At 42.0% G+C, this 25,768-nt stretch overlaps 1 protein-coding gene across 5 annotated transcripts in view; it reads right to left on the reverse strand.

Annotated features, from left to right (window-relative positions):
• Nucleotides 1-269: 269 nt before the first annotated feature.
• The window catches only part of TNRC6B (trinucleotide repeat containing adaptor 6B), a 107,226-nt gene continuing 81,727 nt past the window's right edge, over nucleotides 270-25,768 (reverse strand). For all 5 annotated transcript variants that reach the window (XM_075183004.1, XM_075183008.1, XM_075183003.1 and 2 more), the window contains 10 exons: nucleotides 18,501-18,599; nucleotides 15,149-15,305; nucleotides 14,593-14,718; nucleotides 13,090-13,266; nucleotides 12,615-12,761; nucleotides 11,998-12,081; nucleotides 10,975-11,211; nucleotides 9,151-9,221; nucleotides 8,916-9,055; nucleotides 270-2,726 (listed from right to left, as the gene is read on the reverse strand). In XM_075183004.1, the coding sequence (XP_075039105.1) occupies nucleotides 2,357-2,726; nucleotides 8,916-9,055; nucleotides 9,151-9,221; nucleotides 10,975-11,211; nucleotides 11,998-12,081; nucleotides 12,615-12,761; nucleotides 13,090-13,266; nucleotides 14,593-14,718; nucleotides 15,149-15,305; nucleotides 18,501-18,599 (1,608 nt within the window). In that variant the 3' untranslated portion in view covers nucleotides 270-2,356. The remainder of the gene's footprint in view (nucleotides 2,727-8,915; nucleotides 9,056-9,150; nucleotides 9,222-10,974; nucleotides 11,212-11,997; nucleotides 12,082-12,614; nucleotides 12,762-13,089; nucleotides 13,267-14,592; nucleotides 14,719-15,148; nucleotides 15,306-18,500; nucleotides 18,600-25,768) is intronic.

Raw genomic sequence — 25,768 nt, forward strand, 5'->3', positions numbered from 1 at the left:
CATTCGTTGTAATGCACTCTTACTGGCTGTTGTGAAGTATACATGCCCTTGCATGAATATATATATCAAACTGTAAAATAATTGTACACACCTTTAGCACACTGACCCTTTGTTTAGGAAAAACAGCTAATTAACAGGACAGGCACATCATCGAAGTGGCGATAATATTGTAAGGGGAGGGGGGATTTAAAATTGATTCTCAGTATGTGTACAGTGTCATCTGTTAATGTTTAAAAAAAAAAATACATAAAATAAAAATCAGACCATGGTAAATGGAACCCAGTGCAAAGTTGTATTACAGGATGTTGATGACAGTTACACAAAAGCACAGAGATTTAAAAATAGTAAGATTTTACCCTCATGATAACACTCATAGTAAATGCAAAGTATTTGGGAGAAATAGTTTAATGGCAATTTTAAAAAGGTGCAGAGCGATAATATGCCTGTTATGAAAGAAAGATCTATTTAGCAGCAGATTAACCTAACTGGTATCGTCTTTCCTTAGCCATTTAAAATTGCGTTTATGCATGGCCAATCTGTTTCGTATAGTGCCACCTATAGGCGTAACTCATTTTATGTAAGAAAGTTATGAAGCTTAGCTCATATGATGCATTTTGTCAGTGCCTCTATGACAAGTTGAAGTGAAATGGTCCTTTAGCCTCAGATGGAACAATGAATACAAAAGTCAGTGCGATTTATCTGGAGACTCAATTTGCAGCTTGACGTAGCACAATTGCAGTGACAGGATAATTTGCATGGAAACTGCATGAGGTTTGTCACTGAAATTTAGCAAAGGCAGAAACAGAAGCAAAAATGTAGAGACAGGTGTCTGGGCTTCTGTCACAGCGAGCCAGTGCAAGCCTTGCAGTACATACAGAAGGCATGTTAACAAAGCCTGTCAAAATATATCTTTGCAATGCTACCACATGAACTTATACTAAAATCCCAATACAGAAACACCCTACTCATGAGTGTCAAGTGCTCTCTTTGCTTTTGGGGAGTCTGCAATACCATTGAACTGAGGGCGCATTTTTGAATTGCATTTTAACATACTCATCCCAGAGTTCATACGGCAACAACATAGTTCAAACTCTAAGTGCCACCAATAAGAGATCTGGAGTTCAGACATTAACCTTTGTTACCAGAACTTATCTAGAAAATGTAGGCCTCTCTGGCAGCAAAGACAACATGTGGAACTTGCTGATTAAATGCAGCATCATATGCATTATGTAGAGGAACATACTGACAAAAAGGGCTTAAAACTACAGAAAATAGCCTAACAAGTGGGGGAAGGGTACCCTTCACTTAATGGCCAACCCAATTCAAAAGATATGCCCTGACAGGAAGTTTTTCTGCAGTGTGGATTGTAGATGGGTGAGAAACACCATAAACATCTTGGATATTTACATTAAGTCTATGTAGGTATACCCACACGGGCACTCAGGTGAAAGGGTCAGACAGTCAAAGTACACGATACAAGATGAACCAGATAAACCTGGTTAATTCTATGCCAGCCACTCCAACATCTTTACCACCCCCCCCATGCTGGAAAAGAAACAGGTGCTGTGTTGCCATGTCGTGCCTTGAAATGTTAAATAAATGCATGTTAGAGGAGCATTTCACTCATTTACCCTGGATACAAACAGTTGTGTTAATGGGTAAAACACTTTGCTCCCAGAGAGAACTTTAGTGCATTAATGTGCAACATTTTGCAGTCCGCTCTGGCAGCAAACTGGTTATTTTTTAAATACCCCTCTTCCCTGCATCATCAAAAAATACCTTTTGCACCAACTTATTTTTGTTTTCAGCAGTCCAAAAATGCCATGTAAAAATAAAACAAACAACCCACTCTGCACCCTCCCCTCCCAGCACAAAATGACTCTTAAATGGTAGGTTTTGTGAATTCACATTGTCTTTCAACATTGGCTTTCATTATTCAAGTATTTCAAGACTGATATGTGTTTTTTGTCCTTTTTTTGTTTTTCTTTCATTTTCTACATCTCCCTCCCTCCAGACCCTTTTTCAGGATCCCTCCCTCCCCCTTTTCTTCTGCTCTTCGATGGGGGGGAGGAAGGAATTTGCCAGCACAAAAAAAGAAAAAAAAAAAAAAGAAAGAAAAAAAACACAACCACTTTGAAAGTGACCGCAGGTTTTTGTAACGTTGGCGATCAGGAGTCTTAACTTGCACCCACCTGATTTAACTATCTGTTTTCTTTTTTTTTTTTCCTCTTTTTTTTATAGTTAAAAAAAATGTATTTATTGCAAGTTTGAAAAAAAAAAAACAAAAAACACAAAAAAGGTCAAGTTAGTGCTGCTGCTCTGAAAGGTCACGAGGTCAGAGTTGAAAGTTCAAAGTTCATATTGAGTCGGTCCCTCCTCCCAAAAGATCACCGGGTAGTAAAGGGGCAGGGCTGCCCATCCGGTGGGCGTCCTCTGTGCTGGGCACCCCCCACAGGCTGGATGTGTAGCTTGGAGTACCCCAAAGAGACACGCCTGGCAGGTCACTACCACCTCCGCCACTGCTCCATTGTCCCAGCCCTGTGCTCCCTCCGAAAAGGTTTAGGGCTGGTCCTACCGGTTCAGCCTGATGGTTTTGTCCCACTTCCAAGGGCTGCCAGCCTGCGCCAGGAGCAGAGGGAGTTGGCGGCTGAGCTTGTGCAAGGTAACGGCTCACCTCCTCATCCGTTGCAAATTCCGCCAGGATGGTCGTGTTACCCAAAACGCACCTAGTTTAGTGGAGAGATAATACACACAATGAGTGCATGCAGCATTATAATAAATTACAGTTTAGTATATTAACAAAACAGTGTTATTTTGTAAAGTATTTTGCATTCACTTTTAACTAACTGAAAAGCATGACCAAATAATCCTGAACATATGAAAACCATCTATCACTAAAATGTTTAGGGAAAAGTACACAAGTGAGCAAAATTAAACTAACCAAGCTCTGATGGGGGTAAGGGGGTTAGTCACCGTAAAATCCATTTCAATTAAGTTAGAGAAATGGATTTTACGGCGAGTAAAAAAATAAATCCTCTTTTCTCTTTGCTGCCATCGGGGACATACCAAAGATGGCCGTTAAGGGAGAAATTGCTCTGAAACAGCTGTGTGCAACACCTTGCGCCCAAAGTTAGCATCCAAAGATGCAAAGCCTTGCAACTCGTAGAACTTCAAGAAAGTGTGGACAGACAACCATGTTGCAGCCTGGCACAATTGCTCAGCAAATGCCCCATAAAGCGCCGCACACGAGGAACCAACAACCCTGGTGGAATGAGCTTTTAAACCAACTAGCACAGGCCTGACCTCCTAGACATAGGCTAAGTGAATAGTTGTCATAAGCCAGCGAGCAATTGATTGCTTAGAGGGAGGCCAACCCCGTTTGTGAGCTTCATGCAGGATGAAAAGGTCAGCGATCTTGCCAACAGAGACTGTCTGGTGAACACAGCACCAAAGAGCCCGTACCACATCCAAAAAAGACAAAGTGTCATCAGAAGACTTGGATGCATGACAGAACACCAAAACAACAAATTCCTGGTTTAGATCAGCACAAAGGACAGTTTGATGCGTAGCACAACCCTATCAGGATAAAAGACCAGAAAAGGAACTCAGACTCGATGAGCAGATGAAATGACGAGAAGAAATACGGACTTCCAAGTCACATAACGGAGATGAACCTGGTCCAAAGGCTCAAAGGGAGCCTTAGGGGGGAATTCAATTGGCCGTGTTACGGGTAAAAGTAAAGCAGCCTGCGCATTATTACCGTTATTATGGTAGTTTCAATGTTGGCTTTTTGCTCGCAGCTCGAGCTGCAAGCAGAAAGCTGGGCTAAAACTACCGTAATAACGGTAATAGTTTTAATGCCATGCTAATTCAGGGGGAATTGAAGACTGAACATACCTCAAAAGTGCTGAAAGAAAATGGAAAGCGACAAAACCTGCAGTTTTAAAGAAGAATAAAGTAGAGGGGGAATTTGTAAGTTCAGCCGAGATTTCTGAAGTCGATCTCCGGCTGAACCAAAGGGCAAAGGCCTCTTCATGAAGCAACCATTCCGTGGAGTGCATCCGGTTGCAGATAAAATAACCTGCCTCCCAGTTCTCCACCCCTGGGACGAATATGGACAAAATCATGGGAACACGATGCTCCGCCCAAGACATGATATTGACAGTTTCTCGCACTACCATGGCACTGCGTGTTCCCCTGGATGGTTCAAGTAGGCTACCGACATAGTATTGTCGGATTGAATACTCAGTTGCCTCCCGGCCAGAACCTCCTGACCCCGGGATCAACGTTCGGTAGTCCACCCTAAATTCCAGCACATTGGAGTCCAGAGGCCTTGGAATCTGATCCGACAGATAACCACGCCCCAACCCAACAGACTGGCGTCTGTGGTAACCAAAGTCCATTCCCACGACTGGAAGAAACAAAACCGTCTCCAGATTTGTTCTGGTCAACCAACACATGAGTTATAGCGACGTCGCTGCTGACCGCGTTATGATCTCTTGTGCAGATGAAGGGTGGAATTGGACCAATTCAGGAGAAGCTAAAGTGGTTGCAAATAAAACTGTACAAAGGACACAGCCTTGAACACTGATACCATGGACTCAAGCAGAATTATGCAGCGGAGGAATGACACTATCCGCCATTTCAGAAGAGACCTGGGGGTATATTTACTAAGCTGCGGGCTTGAAAAAGTGGATATGTTGTCTATAGCAACCAATCAGATTCTAGTTATTTATTTAGTACATTCTACAAAATGACAGCAAGAATCTGATTGGTTGATATAGGCAACATCTTTACTTTCTCAAACCTGCAGTTTAGTGAATATACCCCCTGGTCTTGGGCAAAACAGAAAGAATCTTGTCTACTTGGAGGAACACCTTCTGACCCACCGTATCAAAGTTGAGACCCAGAAAATGCATCTGCTGTGTTAGAAAAGAAGATTTGGATAGAATCTAGCCGTGGGTTTCCAAAAAACCCCCCAAAAAACAGTCATCTGAATGTGCCACAGAAGAGGAGATTCGGATAGTGCTGTGAACAACAGGTCGTGGAAGGAATTTCACCAAGGCGATAACATAGCTTTGAGTCACAATCACCTGCACCCATACATCTGAAGCCAAAGCCCACCACTGGTCCTGAAAAAGCAGAAGACGGGCCCGCCACCATGACCAGGATGTCCCGTCATGCTGCAGCATTGTCCTCCGGCCTTAAAGCACCACACCTAGAGGATTCCCGGCCTCTGTGGAAACTCCCCCTTGAGGATAAGGACTGCCCTCTGGAGGGAGCCCCTCTCAACCTGCCAAAAGTACGAAAGGACCTAAACTTGGACAGTTTCAGCATAGCTGTGCTGACAGGCAGAAAATAACTTTTTCCACCAGTGACCACCTGGATGATCCGTTACAGTTCGAAACAAAACAAAACAAAGTTACCCAATCAAAAATATGCATCAGCCGAACCAAGAGCGCAACCACAATGAACGACGTGCAGCAATGGGTAAAAAGGATCTGGAACTTTTTGCTAAGCCTCAGACAACATTTCCAAGGGAGAAGCCACTTGTTTTTTTAACCCCATGTTCCGCAAAACCTAGTTAATGTCCAACGTTCAAGATTATATTATCAACACACTGGGAGGAAGATCCGTCCTCAGAACCTAGGGAGTATTCCCCCTCAGAATCACTAAGCAATTGGACATACTCGTTAGAAGAAAAGTCCTGGCGCCTTCCAGAGGACCTATGGGGGGAGTTAAGCAGGTGTTACAGAAAGGATAACACTCATGCTAGACCATGGGTGGACTCTGCAAGAGATACAGCCAAACCTGTTTCAGCCCGGTCAGCCCCACTAACTGGTGGTACCTGGCATGAAGGTGAAATGTGAAGTGCATTTAAAGCAGTAGAAGAGTCACCTACCGCTTTTGAATAAGATATTACCCAAGCTAGTGTGGCTATGGAAGTCACCAGTGATCTACCCCAAGCCTGTTCCTCTGGTACTGCCGGAGCAACTGCGAGTAAACACTGATCACGGGACTCTCCCCCTCACATGCTGCACACAGGGATCCCGGGTCAGACTGTCCACAAGAAAAATTGGCACTTTGCACAAGTATAAAGTTGCACAGACATTCCAGTGGACCCCTTGGTCTTGGAAGTCCCTTTCTCAGACAGATTGATGTTGTATAACAAGGTCCCTAAGCTATTCACTCCTTGGGTAAAAACAAGGGATATATTAGGTAGCAAGTGAACAGTCAGTTCTTAAAGTTGAGGTGTTGGAAGCAGAAAAAATAATGGCAAAAGTAAGGAACGGAGCGACTTTAATAAGGGCCAAATTGTGATGGCTAGATCATGGGTGCCCAAGGTTCAATGATACGCGTGGGAGAAAAAGGCTAGCCAATCTGGTCCAATCCCACAGAAGATATCTACTATAGCACAAATTGCTGAAAAAGTTAAAGCTGACTATGATAGAAAGGTGTCAGAGCAGCATTGCAGCTTACTGCGCATGGGGTTGAGTAGCTGCAGACTGGTCAGAGTGCACGTGAGCGCCACAACTGGACCCTGCAATGAAAGAAGGTGGCCTGGTCTGAGGGATGATATGGATGCCCGGGTGCATGTGCATCGTTTACCTGGGGAAGAGATGACGCCAGGATGCAATATAGGAAGAAGACAAGTTGACGGAAGCACTGTGATGCTCTGGACAATGTTCGGCTGGGAAGCCTTGGTTCAAGACATTCATGTGGATGTTACTTTAACATGTACCGCCTACCTAAACATTATTGCAGACCAAATACACCATGGCATGAAAACAGTATATCCTGATGGCAATAGCCTCCTTCAGCAGGATAATGCGCTCTGCCACACTATCCACACACACACACACACCATATATAATATGAAAATATAAATATATATATATATTCTATATATATATATATATATATACATATATACATATATATATATACATATATACATATATATATATACATATATACATATATATATACATATATACATATATACATACATATATACATATATACATACATATATACATATATACATACATATATACATATATATATATATACACATATATATACATATATACATATACATATATACATATATACATATATATATACACATATATATACATATATACATATATATATATACATATATACATATACATATATACATATATACATATATACATATACATATATACATATATATATATATACACAAAATTAAAGTTCTCAACCTTATCTAAGTGGACTCAAATTAAAATTTAGAAATACTATGCTTTTTTTTTTAAAATTTACTTTTCTTGTATACAAACACTTAAAGAAAACAAAACAAGACTGAGACTTAGTATGTGGGCCATAATACAGTATATTTGACTAAGATTATTGTCTGTGTTTTATCATTGACATTTAAGGCATGTTAATGCATGCAAGAGAATTTGTTTTGAAAGTCCTAGAGAGCTTCTCCCTTCTGCAGTAAAAATGGGTTCTCTGCTGACCCCAGAAGCAATCCCATAAGCAGTGGTTCCCAAACTGTGTGCCACGGCGATCTCACAGGGGTGCCGCAGCCAGGGTCGATGGTACGCAAGGCAGGGGACTACTTGGTAATTATTTTGGCTTGAAAAAATTATTGAGACCATAGGGGTGCCTCAAACTGAGAAAGTTTGGGATCCACTGCCATACAGACTTCTGCGTCAAGAAAGTGATCAGACTGACATACAACCAATCCTCTAATTGATGTGAACTGGGTGCTCATTGAAGTTATCAGCTATGGTCAATGGCCATGGTTAAGAAGGCTTCATCAGCAAATGTTTGCATCATAGAGTTTATAGTGGTCTTGATGGCATTCTAACTATGGGGCAGCCATTGCTGTTAATGCTATGGCACACAAATGGTTAAGTGAACTGCTGATAAAAAAAGGGCTACTAAATAAGAGATTAAACATCTTGCTAGTGAAACAGAACATACAGGGTTACTGCCATGAATACATGTGTTCATGTTTATTTATCTAGTCCATAGCACGAGAAGGGATTTTTCCTCCATTACGGTAAACTGTATCATACTTTAATGAGGAAGAGGATTGCTTGGACTTGCTTTGGATTAACAGACTAGGATTTGGGGACTGAATGGGTGCTTGATGGACATATATATATTTTTTTCAAGTTAAACAATTATATAACCAAACAAATAAGTGAAAGCGGTCATGTGTCTTTCTCTACCAATGCAAGAATAGAGAGACAAACCCAAGGCTGGCAGCACCCAAAGACCAAAGAAGCCTGCCCACTCCATTTTTCTTTTTTATTAATTGTAGACCTGTGTCCATCTTGAAGCTGCACTACCACCTGGACAATTATATAGACCCCCCCCCCCCCCCCATACCACCAAAGTCCTAGAGATGCTCCATGCAGTATCACAGGTTTCTGTGTGTAATTATTTATTAATAAGTAAAAATAAAAGTACACTACTGTAATATTGAGGTGTGTGGGTGAAAATATCAGAGGGCCGATTTAAACATTGGTATGTTATTTTTTATAAGCAAATAACTTTTTTGTTCAACATTATGGTTGGAACACCACTGTTTAGTAGCGGAATGGGTGATCTGAACCTAAATGGAGAACATCATGAGCGCTCTTGGTCTTATAGGCCCTATACTGGATCAGGTGAAACCACTTTGCAAACATTAGTTCGCTTTCAACGTTCTAAATGCATGCAAGTTATTTTAAGAAGGCTGAACGTATTTTTAAATGTCATTATTTTAGTTTTAATTTATTATTTTTTGACAGTACTAGCTGACATAATAATCAAAATAAGGTGTAGAATCATTTTTTAAAATGTATCTTTAGGAACAAAGATGCATTTAAAACAGATATCCCCTAAGCAACTGTTTGATGCTTCTGACTCACATGTGCAGGGCATTCTGGGCCTTGGCTGCCTCCTGTTTGGTGCTGTATCGGATGAGGGCTGTGCCCTGGGTGAGGTTGAGATGGAATGTCAGCAGGGGGCCATGCTGCATGCAGATCGTCCGGAGGGTGGAACCGTCGATCTGGAGAGCGATGAGAAAGCAAAATGGGTTACATTTGTTTTAATGCATTTTCTTGGAGACCGGTATGCTAGACTACATAATATGGCTGCATCTACCTGTGGTGTAAGATTAAGAAGGATCAGCCAATAACTAGGACGCACAGAACTGCCATCGCTCCAGGTAGATGCTATATAGAAGAATGAAAAGGAATTAATTTTAACATGGCAAATAAACCATATGTTTGCTGTGTGCAGAACACATGCTTTAAGAAAACATTACTAGCATTTCTAAATACAGGGCAGCTAACAATACATTTATTAAAAAAAGCTTAGTAGATCTCTGTTAAATGTGATCTTCTGAAGTTTCACATTTGGTGATCTCAGACAGGCTCTGAATGTTAGAGCTTTTCCAGCTAGAAAGTGCTAGTGTTCATAGTGCTCAAATTGTTCCCTACTGACACATTGACGAGAAAGAGAAATGCTTCTCCGTCGTCACATGGGAGCAATTATGCTGAGAATATGTTGCATACATCATTCCCATATAAACTACAGTATACTGTTCAACGCATTTTAGTTCCACATATGCCACCTTAGGGGAGACAATTTAAAGAGTTAATTCTGCCTCGCAGCCTCTGTCTACCCACAATGGAGGCAAGCATGTGGCTGCCTGACCAAATATACATCAGTAAACATAAATTAGTGGAGCTTTGCAGCCAGCCCTTGTCAATGCCTACAGCATCTGATGGAGTCTGTGCCCAATTGTGTCTCCTACAACCACAGATCCGATACCCAATTACCCAGTGTACAAAGTTGGAAAATGGAACACATATACCCTTATTAGAATTAACGTTGAAAAAAAAATGTTTAGGGTGAAAAGATTGTAACCACTGTGCCATGAAAAAGTGTAACCGCAATGCAATACCCTGTAGCCAAAATACAGAGTGCCAGACATTGACCTGGACCCCATCATCACAAAACACCCAATGCACACAGTATAGTACTACAGTATTAGAAAGGTAACCATCACTAATAATCATTTTTTTATGATAATCATCACAAAAATCGTATATAGGGTATAAAATATCAGAAGTTAATCAATCAGTGACACCAATAAGTACCAGTAAACTAGGGGAGTGTCAGAAGGTAAACTGAGGCAGCAGCATATGGTGCCAACACAATGAGAAGGGTGTAGCTATAACAGCACAATTTGCACCTCCTACAGGGCCCAGTTTTATAGTCAGTGGGAAGAAAAAACACAAACAAAACGTGCCTGTAAGGGTTCTACCACAGTGCCACTGATATTTGTACCAGAGTTTCTTTCCCTGTGCATTCTTATAATGTAAATATTAAAACTGTATAGTTATAGAAGATACTACATAACTCAACATTCACAAATGGCTAATAGTGATAAGTTAGTCCAACTAGGACCCTTTCACCCATTGAAGTGGAGCCCTGCACATATCAGGGCTATTGGAATGCATAGTGTTACAAACTATACCTGCAGAACTCAGCATTCAGAAGAGTTGTCATTGCTTGTCATCTCTTGCTCAATCTCTCTCCCTTTTCCTGGAAAACTACAGCCAATCTTATTCATATGTGATAACCCTCTCACAATGCTCTGTCCTCCTCCTCTGGGCATCACTACGGTTTACTGTTATTCTTGTCACTTACAGCAGATTATATTATACAGCCAACATTCATCAGTAATTGCCACTCAATATGAAAGTGAGCTGGCTGTCCTCTGACTGTGCGCATGCACATGATATCACTAGCTGCTTAGTGAACCAGTAGATCACAATCTCATGAATATTGGTTCAGCATACAAAATGGCTGCCTCAGTTAAGAAACATTTACATGAACAGTGTTCAGGCAGATCATCTGTGTCACAATGCAAACAATAATTTATATGAGAGGTCACAGCTTAGGCCCTCAATGGTTTACCAGACGTGATCCTGGAGTCCTGTGCCCCCCATCCTCTGACAGAACGGGGGGCTGTGCTGTTCCAGGGGGAATTGGTGGCTTTGGGGTTGTTCGTGAGCCCTGGAGGGGGGCGAGGCAGCCCAGGGCTATTCCTGGACATCTGGTTCTTCCACATCTTGTTTGAATGATGTGATGGGTTGTGTCCAATGGGATCTGGTGACCAGGCGGATTTATAATCCCCAAACTTTGCTGAGAGTGCTGATGGATAGGAAGAGAAAGAGAAAGATTTACAATGCACAGACTGGCAAACATCTAAACAGTACTTCCAACTCATCAAGTTGGGTTCCAATTTTACTGCCAACTACAACTGCTGTGGCCTGCAGAGGAATGTAAATTTCTTCATCTTATTTCAAAGACAGGTCAGGTGTTCTACTCAATATTCGATTACTACATTTCCCTTTATATAACCTGTCAGTCCTGTGTTAATGCCAAGGATGTTTAAATTCTCTGAATTTTGCGTTTTTAAACATCTCCCAGTAATCTACTAATTCTTAAGTAAAATAACATTTCACTTCTTGGGCTTTCAACCATCAGTTTAAGCATTCTCTAGACCAAGCCACACAGTATCCTGAAACTTCACCCACGAACATTTATGGTTTCATTAAAGCAACACATCATGCTACAAGGTACACCAAACTCTATGCAACTAGTCACTAAAATATGTTAAGCTTGTCGTTTAAAGCAGACCTCTCACCAATATTTAACATTTCTCAGGACAACAACCTCACATAGCTTGGGAACCATTTGTTGCTGAATAGCTTACTTTTTTTTTTAAATTAATTACATTATCAGTTTCCATCCTCATTTTCTGGCAACCTCATTTTAATGCCAATGTTATTCTAAGCAAATGCTGGAATTTGCAGTTCCTTAGCAGCTGGTGAGCTACAGACTGCACAAGCCTGCTGTAAAGAAAGGAATACATCTTCTGGTTTGCCATTGCATCATACAAGTTAGTAGCTACATCAACATATATAGCCAGGTTACCTGAAGCGCTGTGGATATTCTCAGAGGCACTGTAGGGCCAGGCACCAGGTGAAGGCAGCGAGGTGTTGAGGGAAGAATTGGACCCTAAAGAAACAGATACCAGTGTGAACATGTTATGTTGCTAGTAACATTAATTGTAATACAGTTTGTGAAAAAGCAGCCTAATTTCTTAAGTGACCTAGTGGTGTCCAGGGGACCATTTGTGTTAGGTTGCCCTCCACCTGTGACACTAACAAACAATCCACCCCAATGATGGCTGTTTAAGAGAATGTTAACAAGCTTTAAAACGTTTGTCACAACTATGTTAAATTGCACAGCTGTTCATTTTTCACATTGATTATCACATGAAATAGAACAGTAGGTAGGTTGTATAATGCATTACTACTTACAATCATCTGCTATGCCAATGGGGAATGATGGGACTAAACAAAAAAGTGTTTAATGAGCCCAAGGCGTGCCACATAATTTATACACATTCTCTCCAATAAAGTGTTAAGGATTAACTGACCAAAGCAAACTCTTCAAATGTATTCAGAGAATGTAGCATTTCAATCTTTTATACAACCTCTAGCTACATGAACCGTCCCCATGTATCCTCAACAAAGAAAATATCTTGCCTGTAGGGGTGTCCTGCAGTAGCTGGTGGTCAGTATCTACGATGGGAGATGGGGCTGGACCCCCCAGCACACTGCCGGGGGTAACATAAGGGTCGGATTCTGGGTCAATATTCTGAATTCCTTTCCATGGCACGCCTGGCTGAAACTCTGCAAAGGAGAGATTGGGAGTCAGAAACAAAATCACAAAAAAAAGGAAAGGTCTACATGCATTTGGAGCTCTAATATCTACCACACAAGCACAGTAATGTCTCTAAAGTTGTTGAACAACCCTAATAAAACCAATTGGTAGATGTAAGCTTAGAGGTAAGAACACTGCTATTTATGTGTGCATGAACTTGCTTTCTATTTGTATGTTCATTCCAGTAAGTAATAAGCCATTATGTGAAAATAGGCACAGCAATATGTGCAAAATAAATACAGTTTAACAAGGACTGAAAGGGAGTATGTTCAATTATTAGGGCAAATTAAGACTCACCTGGGGGCCAGCTGGTATTGATTGATTTGTTTCCCATTTTGTTTGAGGGGGGCGATTTGGCAGGTAACCAGCTCTCACCAGTCGGCCCTCCATGCAATCCTACCGATTCTCCAGACATCATGTCAAACTGGTTGTATGGGGAACCACCACGATTCTTTCCAGGGGGAGCAATGGAGCCTAGAGAACATGAAGACAGGATTTAAAAAATAAAATACTGTTTAAGGAAAATGTGGTGTAAACAGTTGTGAAAGTGACATTTCAGTTTGAAATTACTTGTGGTGAATATTTTTATTCCTCAACTGCCCATACCTGTCAGTGCCATGTGAGGATTGTTATTGCAAGTTCCAACACTGGAGCAATAAAATAAAAAATAACGGAAGGGTCCTTCTCCTCTCATAAATATCCATATTAATTGAAGAGAGATCATGTGAGCACGTGTGTGACGTGCTCCCTGATGACATGATAGTCAGTAAAAACTGAATCAAAATGGTCAGATCATTACCACCCATGTTGGTAAACGTGGTTGGAATATGATGGGCATGTGTGTGCAGTCATCTTGCAATCACACCATAAGGCCAAAGAAGCACTGGATATTTATGATTGAGGTGTGCAGGTCTTCCTACATGTGAAGCCAAAGGATTCGGTCGATTGGCCTGTGTGTGGCCATCTTCCATATGATAATTGTCCTTCTCTCATGTGTTTTTACCTTCACCTTTGGGCTCCATAGATAGAAAAGCACAGTCTTCTTGTGTCACTTGATTTTAAGGGAGAGGGGAGGCAGCTTTCCTCCTACCCTTGAATCCCGAGTTCTTTATACAGAGCCTTGCTAGTAAATAATCTATGCAAGTAGGCAGTAAATGCATAAAAAACAGTCTGCTGAAATTAGGCCTCAAAGCCTGGAACAACATTTTGTGTGAGACTGGATAACACTCAGAAAGTCAACTGCTTCCCAAGACAATGGCTTCCCTAAGAAATACTAGTGGAGTTCTCTGTCAATTACTTGACTAGTTAGCAACTGTCATGTGAGGATGAAGTTAGGGTTATGACCTTTAGTCAGCGGAATGTCACTGAGCAATTGCTAAAACGAGCAGCAATCAACTGACTGGGAATTCATTATCAGGTGCATTGCGAGCCGAAGCCACGGTCTTTAAATATCTGATGGACAATGTTACACTGTAAATTGCTGTTTTATAGGTATATAATGACCTAAATCCTTCTCACCGAGAGAAGTTCTCTTCTTGACAGTATGCACTCTGCTGGGTTTTACACACCTATGTCTGTTATGTCTCTAGCTGCTACATAAAACATTTCAAATCTCCACTCATGACACCTACGATTAAACCAAAACCCCTCCCTACACAAAATAAAAATAAAATCTTACAACACAGCCTTTAGAGATTATCTACTTTTGGACCCCTCCTCCCCAATTTCTACACTGGGGAAGGGTGGAACAGACTATATTAATTGGGTATTTTCCAGAAGGGGACAACACCTGCTGCTTACCATTTTTATGTAGACTAACATCTTGGGACACCGAAGAAGGCAACCCATCCATCATGGATGTCCACTGCTTAAAACGCGATTCTGCCCCAGCTTCTTTTCCATAATCCATTCCACTGGAGTTGAAGCCTAGAAAGCAAAGAAATTTAAAATTTCATGTTCTATGGACACCATTTGCAAGGTACTTTTCAAGTCCAGACCCAATTACTTATGTGCAATGATCATTGTGATGTATGTTTGATTCCAGACCATGGCTTTATCTGTGTGGAGTTTGCATGTTCTGCCCGCGTTTGAGAAGATTTACTCTGGGTGATCCGCTTTCCTCCCACACTTCAAAAATATACTAGTAAGTTAATTGGCTGCTATTAAATGGACCGTATTCTGTCTGTGTGTATGTATGTTAGGGAATTTAGACTGTAAGCTCCAATGGGGCAGGGACTGATGAGAGTTCTCTGTATAGCGCTGTGGAATTAGTGGCGCTATATAAATAGCTGCTGCTGTGATGAAACTCATTGTGTGCAGGGCTCACCCCACTACTTCCCAGAAAACCAACACCAACCAGAGCCATATCCAGGCATGTGCCCCTTGGACTGCATGTCTGAGAGTCCCACAGGATCCAGATGAGACTTGGGTCCAGCTGGATGAGAGGGAGAGTGCTTCATTCCTGGCTGCCTCTGTTGCTGCTGCTGAAGGGCATTTACCATTCGTGCCAATTGCTGGACAAGCAAAGCAAGGACAAGCAAATTAGCATTAACCACAATGCTACATAAAATGTGACTGCAATGCAAGGTTACAGAAAGAGGGGGAGCAAAGTCTTTCCCCCCCTATGTTAAAATACACAACTATTAAATGTGTAGAAGTCAGGAGATGATTATATAGAATTTAGCCAAGCAGATTGCATAAAATTAAGAAGTGTGTATACAAGATTATCCGCTTTAAACACCTAGGAAACAAATAGGCTACACTGACCTTTTTCCCAACCTTTTTAGAAACAATCAAGATATTTAGTACCACTAAACTATGTGCTAATTGAACTATCTACTTTTATTGCTTTGCAGGAAGATAAGAGAATCAGGGACACATACAAAAATAATAATACAGCAGACTTATTGGTGCCAGGTCGATAAGGTAGTTTAACCACCCCTTACCCTGGCAGTGCAAGAAAGGAGGTGGAAAAACACCCTCCCCTCCCCCTTCTCTGCTACAAACAGTAATGTTGAAGTATGAAAAGGTCCATACTGATTTACATGCAAGATTAATGAATCAGCTTGAGATGGTTAAAGAAACAGGTGGCTGGATTATTGCTTACTAGTCTGTACCACTTTATAATACACAGACGGGCTGATCCTGGATCATGGCATTTCCAGCATAACCGTGGCCTGTTAGCGTGGTCAGAAGATGACTGCACACATAGGCCAACAGCAGTTATCTAGGAATGAATTAACTAAATTGTCAGATGAACCAATCAATTTTAATGCTATCCAGAAATCGTATCAATTGAATGAACTGGACCATTACAATCGTCTTGAGTCTTGAATAATGTGGCCACACATTTAGATCCAATTCGACTGCAATGACGCAATATAATCGCAAGATGGAAATGTGGCCATTCACTCTATTATTTAAGGGCCAGCTGATACTTTCACACAAGGGCTGATAGGGATCATCAGCAAACCCGGTTTTCCATACTTCCAGACTAAGTCCAATACGATTACATTTTGATTGTTTAGGATAGGACCACACATTGGTAAATTCAATCAAACTGACCAACCCCCAAAAATATTACCGTGTGACAGTTTTAGATAAACCTAAACAAAAAACTAAACATTTAATACAAGGGTGTTACCATTTAATATTCACATTAGACATACAAAGGAAAAATAAGACAAGTTAGATACAGGAAGTGAATTTGACAGTCTTTACAGGAGTCTACAGGGGAAATTTTTTAAGAAACCAAAGGAATTGGGTGTAGAAAGGGACCAGGTCAAGTGGTCAGTAATTATGTATGAGAGAAATATACAGCTAAGACTTTTGAGTGTTTTCAGGAAATAAAGATGGTTGGGGTGGGGGGGGGGGCGATAATGGAAGGCAAACGAGAAGTTGCATTAGTTACAACTGAGACGGCCCGGAAATCAAAGTATGAGAACTTTCGCTTTCGATTCTTATGGGAGAACTCAGTTTTTGAATAATTTTTATTGATGTTATTTGATTTAATTCCAATCTGGATCTATTATGAGAGGCAAATTCATTATACCAAAAAATTTTCTACAAAGTAAAAGCATTCATAATATATTTGACCATATTGATTCCTCAGCCTATGCTTGATCATCTTATGAAACATATTTTGATTGGCTGTAAGATAGGAGGCTTTTTATTGGATACAGGGCCTATAAAATGGAGACACTATTGTTAGAACTCATCCACCTTGATAAAGACTGATAGATCGACTAATGAGAGGAACAGTGACATTTACTTTGAAGACCCATATAATAGAGCATCCAAGAGATAACTTTAAAGTTCACCTAAACCGTAACTCTGGTGAGTTTAATACCACTGGGGGTATAGGAATGCCACCTCTGAAAATTTGAAGAGATGCACTATATTTATTCTTGGACTCACATACTTAAAAATATTGTTTTTTTATTGATAATATTACACTATCTTGAATTTTTTGATTTATTACATGTTTCACACCGGATATCTATACTCCATATAAGAAGAATTGGAGCACACACACCAATATAAGTATACCTATATTCTCAGTTTTGCACAGGGAGTTGTTATTTTCTATGGGGGATATCTGGAGCGCTTGAATCACCTGTATTTTGCTTTTGTTATTTCCGTTTTACAACTGGTGTATGGATGTATAAATTTTAATTAAGCTGCACTTGATTGTAGAGCGCTGGTGGGTTCCCAACTTTTATTACCCAGAAGGAAGAAGTTGCTGATGAAGGTAGCAGCAACTGCTCTCCTAGTGCACAGTTGACACATTCAGTGAGTGTCTAGGGTCCGAGTAGCACATAGGAGTAGTCCGTAATGGCAGGCTACTGAGAGTAAGATTAAGTCCAGAAGAATCAGTAATACCATACCCCCTTTACCCTACCCTGACTTTACCTTACTGCATTATCATTTAAGATTTTGCAACACCAGTCCAACAAGCATAAATGCTAGATTACTAAGAAATTGAGCATAATACAATAGACGAAAAAGGCAAGGTATAAAATATAAAAAAAAAAATGTACAGAACATGGAAGAGGCATAATACAAGGTTGCACAGACAGTCGAGGTGGGAGCGGACAAGACAAGGAGAGAGTCTGCTCTAGAAATTTTACAATCCAACTGTACAGTTGCACATTATACCCTAAAGTAACTTGCCATCTATGGTACAATAAAGACATTTTTGCATTTGGACATGCTGATTTATTGATATTGAAAGCATGTAACCAATAAATCTATCTTTTAGACGTACAATTGACCACTCTTTCTTTTCTATTGTTTTAAGCTTCAATATTCTTTTCCGTTTTGAAACATATGAAAATATTTGATTCATGAAAAGTAATTCTTGTCCCTGTAAACGTGAGTGTGCCTTTAAATATGTTATGTGTTATTCCCACCCTCCCCCCAAGACAATTTACAAGACTTTATTAAACTTGCGTATATCAAAACCTGTTCTTGATACCAATTTTAACCCTGCTTCGTGTGTATATTTTTACACAACACTCTAAACTCCATCACAGTAGCAAACAGAGACTAAACCATAAGAAATACTGCTAAACCGGTAATAAAATTCTATGAGAGCTGTATAGTTAAATTGCAGATCTGCCTCTCTTAGGTTTTTATGATTTCCCCAATATGAGCTTTAAAAGGTGACAAGCAGAACTCTGGGATGAGAGCGGACAAGTGACCTTTACCTGCTGTTCTTGCTGTTGCCTGACAGCCTGGGAGATCTTTCTCTGGTTCTGGAGTAGCTGTTGCTGCTGCTGTTGTTGCTGCAGGAGGAGCTGACAGGCCTGTATAAAACAATGCAGATTCAGCTTCCACATACTGGAGTAAAAGAGTGATCCAAGAAACCAGAGGTAGAAAGGTTTCAGAAACCATCACAAAAGATCCAAAAGAGTATTACAGTATACTCAATAAAGTGATCTAAAATAACTGAAGGGGACCATCACTACTGAAAACTTCTCTCTTTAAAACTGTATTTCATTACAGTTGTGTTTTTTCCTTTAAAGCACCACTTTCCTCTGATATATTTTAACCTTATCACACAAAACCTCAAAAGGGAACTCTGGCCGTACATATGCCACTTGGTGGCAGGAAAATAGTTCCTGTTTTGAACTCTCTAATAAGCTGCCAAAAACCTCTTGTGGCAGAAAGCCATTTAATAAATATACAAATTAATGGCTACTTATAAATTAAGGTACCAACTTGCCTTGAGCCCACAGTCAGCAAATAAGCTTATCTATTACAAGGAAGAACAAAAAAAAGCGTTTGATTGGCTGTTGCAGTTCTGTGCAAGCTTACCCCTATTTTAGTAAACAAAATATCAATGATAGTACAGAAAAGATTATTGGTAGGCGACTAGAAAACGGAAGCACAGTGTAAGCTTTCGTTCTCTAAGCATACATTCTTCAAATTGTCGGTTTACACAGAAAGTGAATCACCATTTAGTAGAGCCTTGTAAAACAATAAGAAAAAATCTCTAATATCAAACAGGAACCAAAGTTGTTTGTGGTTTTCCATGTTAATTCACATAGGATTTTTCCACATTGTAATATACTACTAAACCTAAAATACAAGTTGGTTTATAAAATAAAAAAAAAAAAAAAGAAAATAAAGAAGCATATTAACAATATCTCAACCAAATATGAGACATTCAACATTGAATTTACATTTGCTACAGAGAGGAGTAAAAAAAAAAATGTTCTCTGCCATCATCTCTTTTCTGCAAAAGGTAAATAGAAGTGACAGTGTGGTGCTCTTCAATGGAAAAGAGGATTTATATACTTTGTTAAATCCGTTTCTCTGATTCCGTCTGGGGGACACTGCTTACCATGGGTTGTGGAGGGGTGCACGGGAGTTGGCACCTAGCTAGTTAATCTTTAGCACTGCTGACAGACCCCTCCCCTCTACAATCCCCCTGCCTCTTCCTCCTCAGTTAATTCAAAAAGCCCCAAGGAGATAGGTCAATCAACCAAGAGCATACATAGGAAAGGCAGAAGGGAGGGATGGCAGTGTCCCCCAGACGGAATCAGAGAAACGGATTTAACGTAAGTATATAAATCCTCTTTTCTCTTTCATCCAGTCTGGGGGACACTGCTTACCATGGGGACGTTTTAAAGCAGCCCCCTAAGGGTGGGACCGCTCTGAAAGCCCCGCTCGTAGAGCACTACGAGCGAAATTTGCATCTGCGGATGCGAATACTATAAATTGATAGAATTTGGTAAATGTGTGGACAGAAGACCAGGTGGCTGCTCTGCAAAGCTGATCAGCAGAAGCCCCATTTCTTGCTGCCCACGACGCCCCTACCGATCTGGTGGAATGGGCCGTAAGTCTCTCTGGCACAGGAAGCTTAGCTCTTATGTAAGCCTGCTTAATAGTTGCCGTAATCCATCTTGCAATGGACTGTTTAGAGGCTGGCCAGCCTCTTTTGTTAGAATCATAGAGAACAAACAGGGAATCGGTTCGTCTAATTTGAGATGTTGTTTTGACATAAATACGGAGAGCCCTAACCACATCTAACATTTCCATAGACTGCAGATTAGACTGAGAAGTAGATGAAAAAAACAGAACTACAATTTCCTGGTTCAAATGGAAGGAGGACACCACTTTTGGAACAAAAGAGGGGAGTGTTCTCAAAACCACTCTGTCCTCGTGAAAAACCAGATATGGTTCCCGGCAAGACAGAGCTCCCAATTCCGACACCCTACGTGCCGATGCAATTGCCAAAAGAAAAACAACCTTACAGGTCAAACACCTAAAATCTGCCTCAAGTAAAGGCTCAAAAGGAGGCCCTTTAAGCATGTCCAGTGCCAGGTTAAGATCCCATGGTGCTGTAGGCGGAACATAGGGAGATTGAATATGTAAGACTCCCTGAAGAAAAGTCTTGATATCTGGCAAATCCGCTAATTTCAGGTGAAAAAAGACTGACCGTGCCGATACCTGAACCTTTAGGGAACCTAAACGAAGACCTGTTTCCAGCCCATGCTGAAGAAAAGCCAATAAGTGAGGGACACGGAAGAAAGACGTGTGATATGACCTATTTTCACACCATCTGATATAGGTTCTCCAAATCAGCTGATAGATGCGAGCCGAAACTGGTTTTCGAGCTTGCATCATAGTGTTCACTACACTAGAGGAAAAACCCCTAGCCCTCCAGAGGCTGGCTTCAACCTCCATGCCATTAAACTGAGCTGAGGAAAATTCTGGTGACTGAAGGGAACTTGAAGAAGGAGGCGGAAGACAAAATCCTTATCTCATCGGAAGACCACCTTGCCTTACTCGTCTGAGCATGCGAGGAAGCCTGGAAATCGGAGGAACCAGGTATCCCAACCTGAGCTCCCATGACATCGTCATTTCGTTCACTACCACCGCTAAGGGATCTCTTGCCCTTGCTAAAAAGCTGTGAACCTTCTTGTTGTGTCTGGAGGCCATGAGATCTATATCCGGAAGACCACACCTCTGAACTAGAGACTGAAATTACATCCGGATGGAGTGACCACTCCCCCGGCATCATTTGATTTCGACTTAGATAGTCGGCCTCCTAACCCCATATTCTTGGAATGAATACTGCCGAAATTGCTGGAACCTATTGTTCTGTCCTACAAAACATCTGAGCTATAATTTTCATTGCGGCTGCACTCCTGGTTCTTCCCTGCCTGTTGACATATGCCACAGCCGTGGCATTGTCGGACTGAATTCTGACAGGGTGGCCCTAAAAGAGGGACTGGGCCCCCCCGAAGGGCTAAAGGAATTGCCTACAACTGTAACACATTTATTGGTAAGGCTGATTCCTGGACCGACCAAGGTCCCTGGAGCCGGAGGAGCAAGATTACCGTCCCCCAACCTCTCTGGTAATGGGAGGAACCCACTGTGAATCTTAGGCTGCAAATGACTTGTATTGCCTGACTTCCTGATCGCCCTCGGGGTAGAGATGTAACAAAAAAACAATGTGGTACCGGACCCAGCAGGTCTAACATGTACCCCCCTGCTATAATACCCCAAATCCAAGTGCCTTGGGATGACGCTGCTCACTGTTCCCGAACAGAGACAGACATTTCCCCCCCGCGGCGCCACCTCTGGCAGAGTAGAGTGGTCGTCAGGACGCAGGCTTCTCCTGTGTCCTAGAGGCCTGGCGTCTAGCCGCAAATGAGGATCTACCCCTGACTGAGGAGCCTCGAACATTTGGCTGTCTACCTCTAAATGACTGTCCTCTAGGCCAGGAGTTCCCTCTAAAGGGCTGACAAAAGGAGCTGACCCGAGAAGTCCTGCCCCTACCTGAGAATACCGGCAAAGAAGTGCTTTTGCCCCCTGTTACCTGGGAAATCATAGTATCCAATTCCGGCCCGAACAAACCTGCTGCTAAAAAAGGAATGGCTTCAACGGACTTCTTTGATTCCGAATCTCCTTCCCAGGATTTCAGCCATAACGTTCTTCTTGCTGAAATGGATGCAGCCTGAATAGAGGAGGACACAGACGCTGAGCCGCCTCATAAAGGTACCCCGATGCCTCTTTCTGATGCAAAGCCAGGGAAAGTAACTCCGAGTCCTGTAAGGCCTCTGCCAGTTGGTCTGCCCATGTTTCCATGGCTCTAGCAACCCAAGCTGAAGCAAATGTGGGTCTAAAGGAAGAACTCGCAGCCACAAAAATAGATTTTAGCTGGGATTCCACCCTGCGATCATTGACATCCTGCAGAGTTGCCGAACCTGGGACTGGTAGTAAAGTGTGTCTGGCCAAACGGACTACTGGAATATCTACCTTAGGAATACTCTCCCAGCGGGCCACATCTTCCTCCTGTAATGGATACAGGGAAGAGAACTTTCTGGGAACAGAGAACCTTCTATCAGGCTGTTTCCAGGCTCCCTCTGCAATATCTCAGAGTTCTACCAAAGGGGGAGAACGAATAGCCTTCCTTTTGGCCTTCTTAAACAGACTTCTGTCTCTAGGAGTAGGATCCTCCGGTTCAGGGAGGTCCAACGCCTCTCTTACCGCTAAAACCAAATCATTAACAAAATGGCTTTTAGGGTCTTCTTCCTGCACCAAAGGTTGCCCCTGGTCAGGATCAGAATATACTTCCCCCTACTCCTCAGAAACCCCCTCCGGGTCTGAAAGGACTATAAGGATATTAGTGGGTCTAGGCCTCTTCCTCTTAACAGGCGGGATGTTTGGGGATTCAAGTAACTGGTTTAGTTTATCCAAACCCTTAATAAAAGCTGCCGACCATGCCGGCTCTGTGGGAAAAGGGGCCTGGTCTGTAAGCAATGAAGAAGGTCCTGGCATAGACTCTTCAAAAGAACCTGTGGCAGCAGGAAGGCCCAAAGGCGTACTAGCACTATTAGCCACCGCGGCTGCCACAGTAGACATCAGCTGATTGGACTGTGACACCATCTGTGCTAAAGAGGAAACCGACTGTGTCAGGGAGACCACCCAGGCCGGTTCCTCCGTCAGTGGGGCTGCAAGAAGCTGGGATTGCGTAGGGGGACCCCCTGCATCACAGACAGAACATAGAGCCAACGGGTCCCTCTGCCCACTAGGTAATTTTGCATTAGATTTTGAACAAGTGAAACACTTTACTTTAGGGCCCTTTCCTTTATATGTCATTTTACAAAGGAAGGCACACCAAACATATGAACTTAAATTTAGCTGTTAGAGAGCGAGAGACAGCATAAAAAATAATATGAAAAAGAAAAAAGAACAGGCATAAAAGTTATACTTGTAAATTATTAAACCAAAATAAAATAACTTGGCAAGTGGGAGAACTATAATATAATTTCCACTAGCCCACTTTGCAGTCAGCAATACAATAATATATGTTCAAATAAATCAGATACTTAGCCCAAACAGGGGAGAAGTCCAACAGCAGTGCCTGGTGCCTGCTCCCTCTGATCTGTGTCCTTTCCTGGACTTCTATTTGGCGCCAAAAAGGCTGGGCTTATCCAACTTTCCATGGAGAGCAGGGGAGCTCTATATCATAGCTCGCCCCCTCTGATAATGCTGTCTCTCTGAAGTGCTTTTCCTGCCCCATTAGCGGGGAGGAGAAGAAAACATATAGTATATGGCAGAGTAGTGGAGACCTCAATTGAGGTCTCCGCAGCGGATTTTCACCCCGATGATTTTCACCTCTCTCCTCCGCGGAATCCAACATGGCCGTCGGCATTTCATTTCTTCCGATAACCGGCCCTCCATGCCTAAAGGCAGCACCGGTTATCGGTGAGGCGCCAAGAGTGACAGCGGTCCGGAGAGACCGCTAGTCACTCTGTATTCAAGCACCCTAATTTGCTCTGCCAGCGAGAGCCTCTGGCTCTCAGCTGACAGAGCAGTGCCTGCGCTGCTGTTCTGTGAGTGTGCTCTCTATAATAGAACACCCAAGATATTCTCCTACAAAATAAACAAGAAAATAAAATAAAATCTAGCAGCAACTAAAACAGTGCCTAACTCCATGGGCACCTAAAAAAAAACTGAGGAGGAAGAGGAAGAGGCGGGGGTATGTAGAGGGGAGGGGAGGGGTCTGTCAGCAATGCTAGAAATTAACTAGCTAGGTGCCAACTCCCATGCTCCCCTTCACACCCCATGGTAAGCAGTGTCCCCCAGACTGGATGAAAGAAAAATGAAATAAATCACTAGCTATTTCTAATAAGCCCAACTCCTTTGGGCACCTAGAAAAAACTGAGGAGGAAGAGGCGCGGGGATTGTAGAGGGGAGGGGTCTGTCAGCAGTGCTAAAGATTAACTAGGTGCCAGTTCCCGTGCTCCCCTTCACAACCCATGGTAAGCAGTGTCCCCCAGACTGGATGAAAGAGAAATTATTGATATTTCTTTAGGCTACCTTATCTAAACGAATATAGACCCAGATGGTGACCACCATATCTCAAAAACACTACGAGGTCAAAATTATGTAGAGAGCCAAACATCCATATGCGACTCATGAACAGTTCTTTCCAAAACATTGGACATTAATAAGGAGCTGTTCCTCCTTTGCTGCTGTAACAGCCTCCACTCTTCTGGGAATTTTGACTAGATTTAAAACATGGCTGCGGGGTTTACATTCATTCAGCCACAAGAGCATTAGTGAGGTAGGGCTTGCATTCTGCTCTCCAATTCATACCAAATGTGTTCAATAGGGTTGAGGTCAGGGCTCTGTGATGAGGATATTGTCATGCTGAAACAGTAAAACTGATGCCACAAACTTGCAAGTGCACAATTCTGTAGAATGTCATTGTATGCTATAGCATTAAGATTTCCTTTCACTGGAATAACCATAGCCAAACAATGAAAAACAGCCCCAAGTAACAGTGTTCCCCTGGCATGTGCCAACCCAGATTCGTATATCAGACAGCTAGATGGTGAACAGTGATAAATCACTCCACAGAATGTGTTTCCACTGCTCAAGAGTCCAATGGAGGTGTGATTTAAGGCACCCCAATTGATATTTGGCACTGAAGATGGTGGGCAGGAGCTTGTGTGTTGCTGCTTGGTCATGGAAACCCAATCCATGAAGCTCCTGATGAACAGTTCTTGTGCTGTGGATGCCTCAAGAATCGGTTTGACAAATTATAGTGAGAGTTGCAACAGAAGACAGACTATTTTAATGTGCTAAAAGCTTCAGCGCTCCCATTCTTGTGTGTCCTACTGCTTCATGGATGAGCTGTTGTTGCTCAGAGTTTTCAACTTCACAATAACAGCACTTGCAGGGGCAGGCCTAGCAGGGCAAAAATTTGACAAGTGGCTCCCAATAAGAGTGCCACATTGAAGGTCACTAAACTCTTCAGTACGACCCATTCTACTGCCAACATTGGACTATGCAAATTGTATGGCTGTATGCACCTGTTAGCAATGGGTGTGGCCTAAACAACCAAACACTAATTAGTATCTTGTTCTCTAGTAGGTTTCTGACACTTTTACATATCAATCTTATTGATTGCTTTAGTAGGAACCAACTAGTATTTCATGTTTAATGGCCCTTT

Source organism: Mixophyes fleayi, chromosome 8 (genome assembly GCF_038048845.1).
Source record: "Mixophyes fleayi isolate aMixFle1 chromosome 8, aMixFle1.hap1, whole genome shotgun sequence".
Classification (NCBI taxonomy): Eukaryota; Metazoa; Chordata; class Amphibia; order Anura; family Limnodynastidae; genus Mixophyes; species Mixophyes fleayi.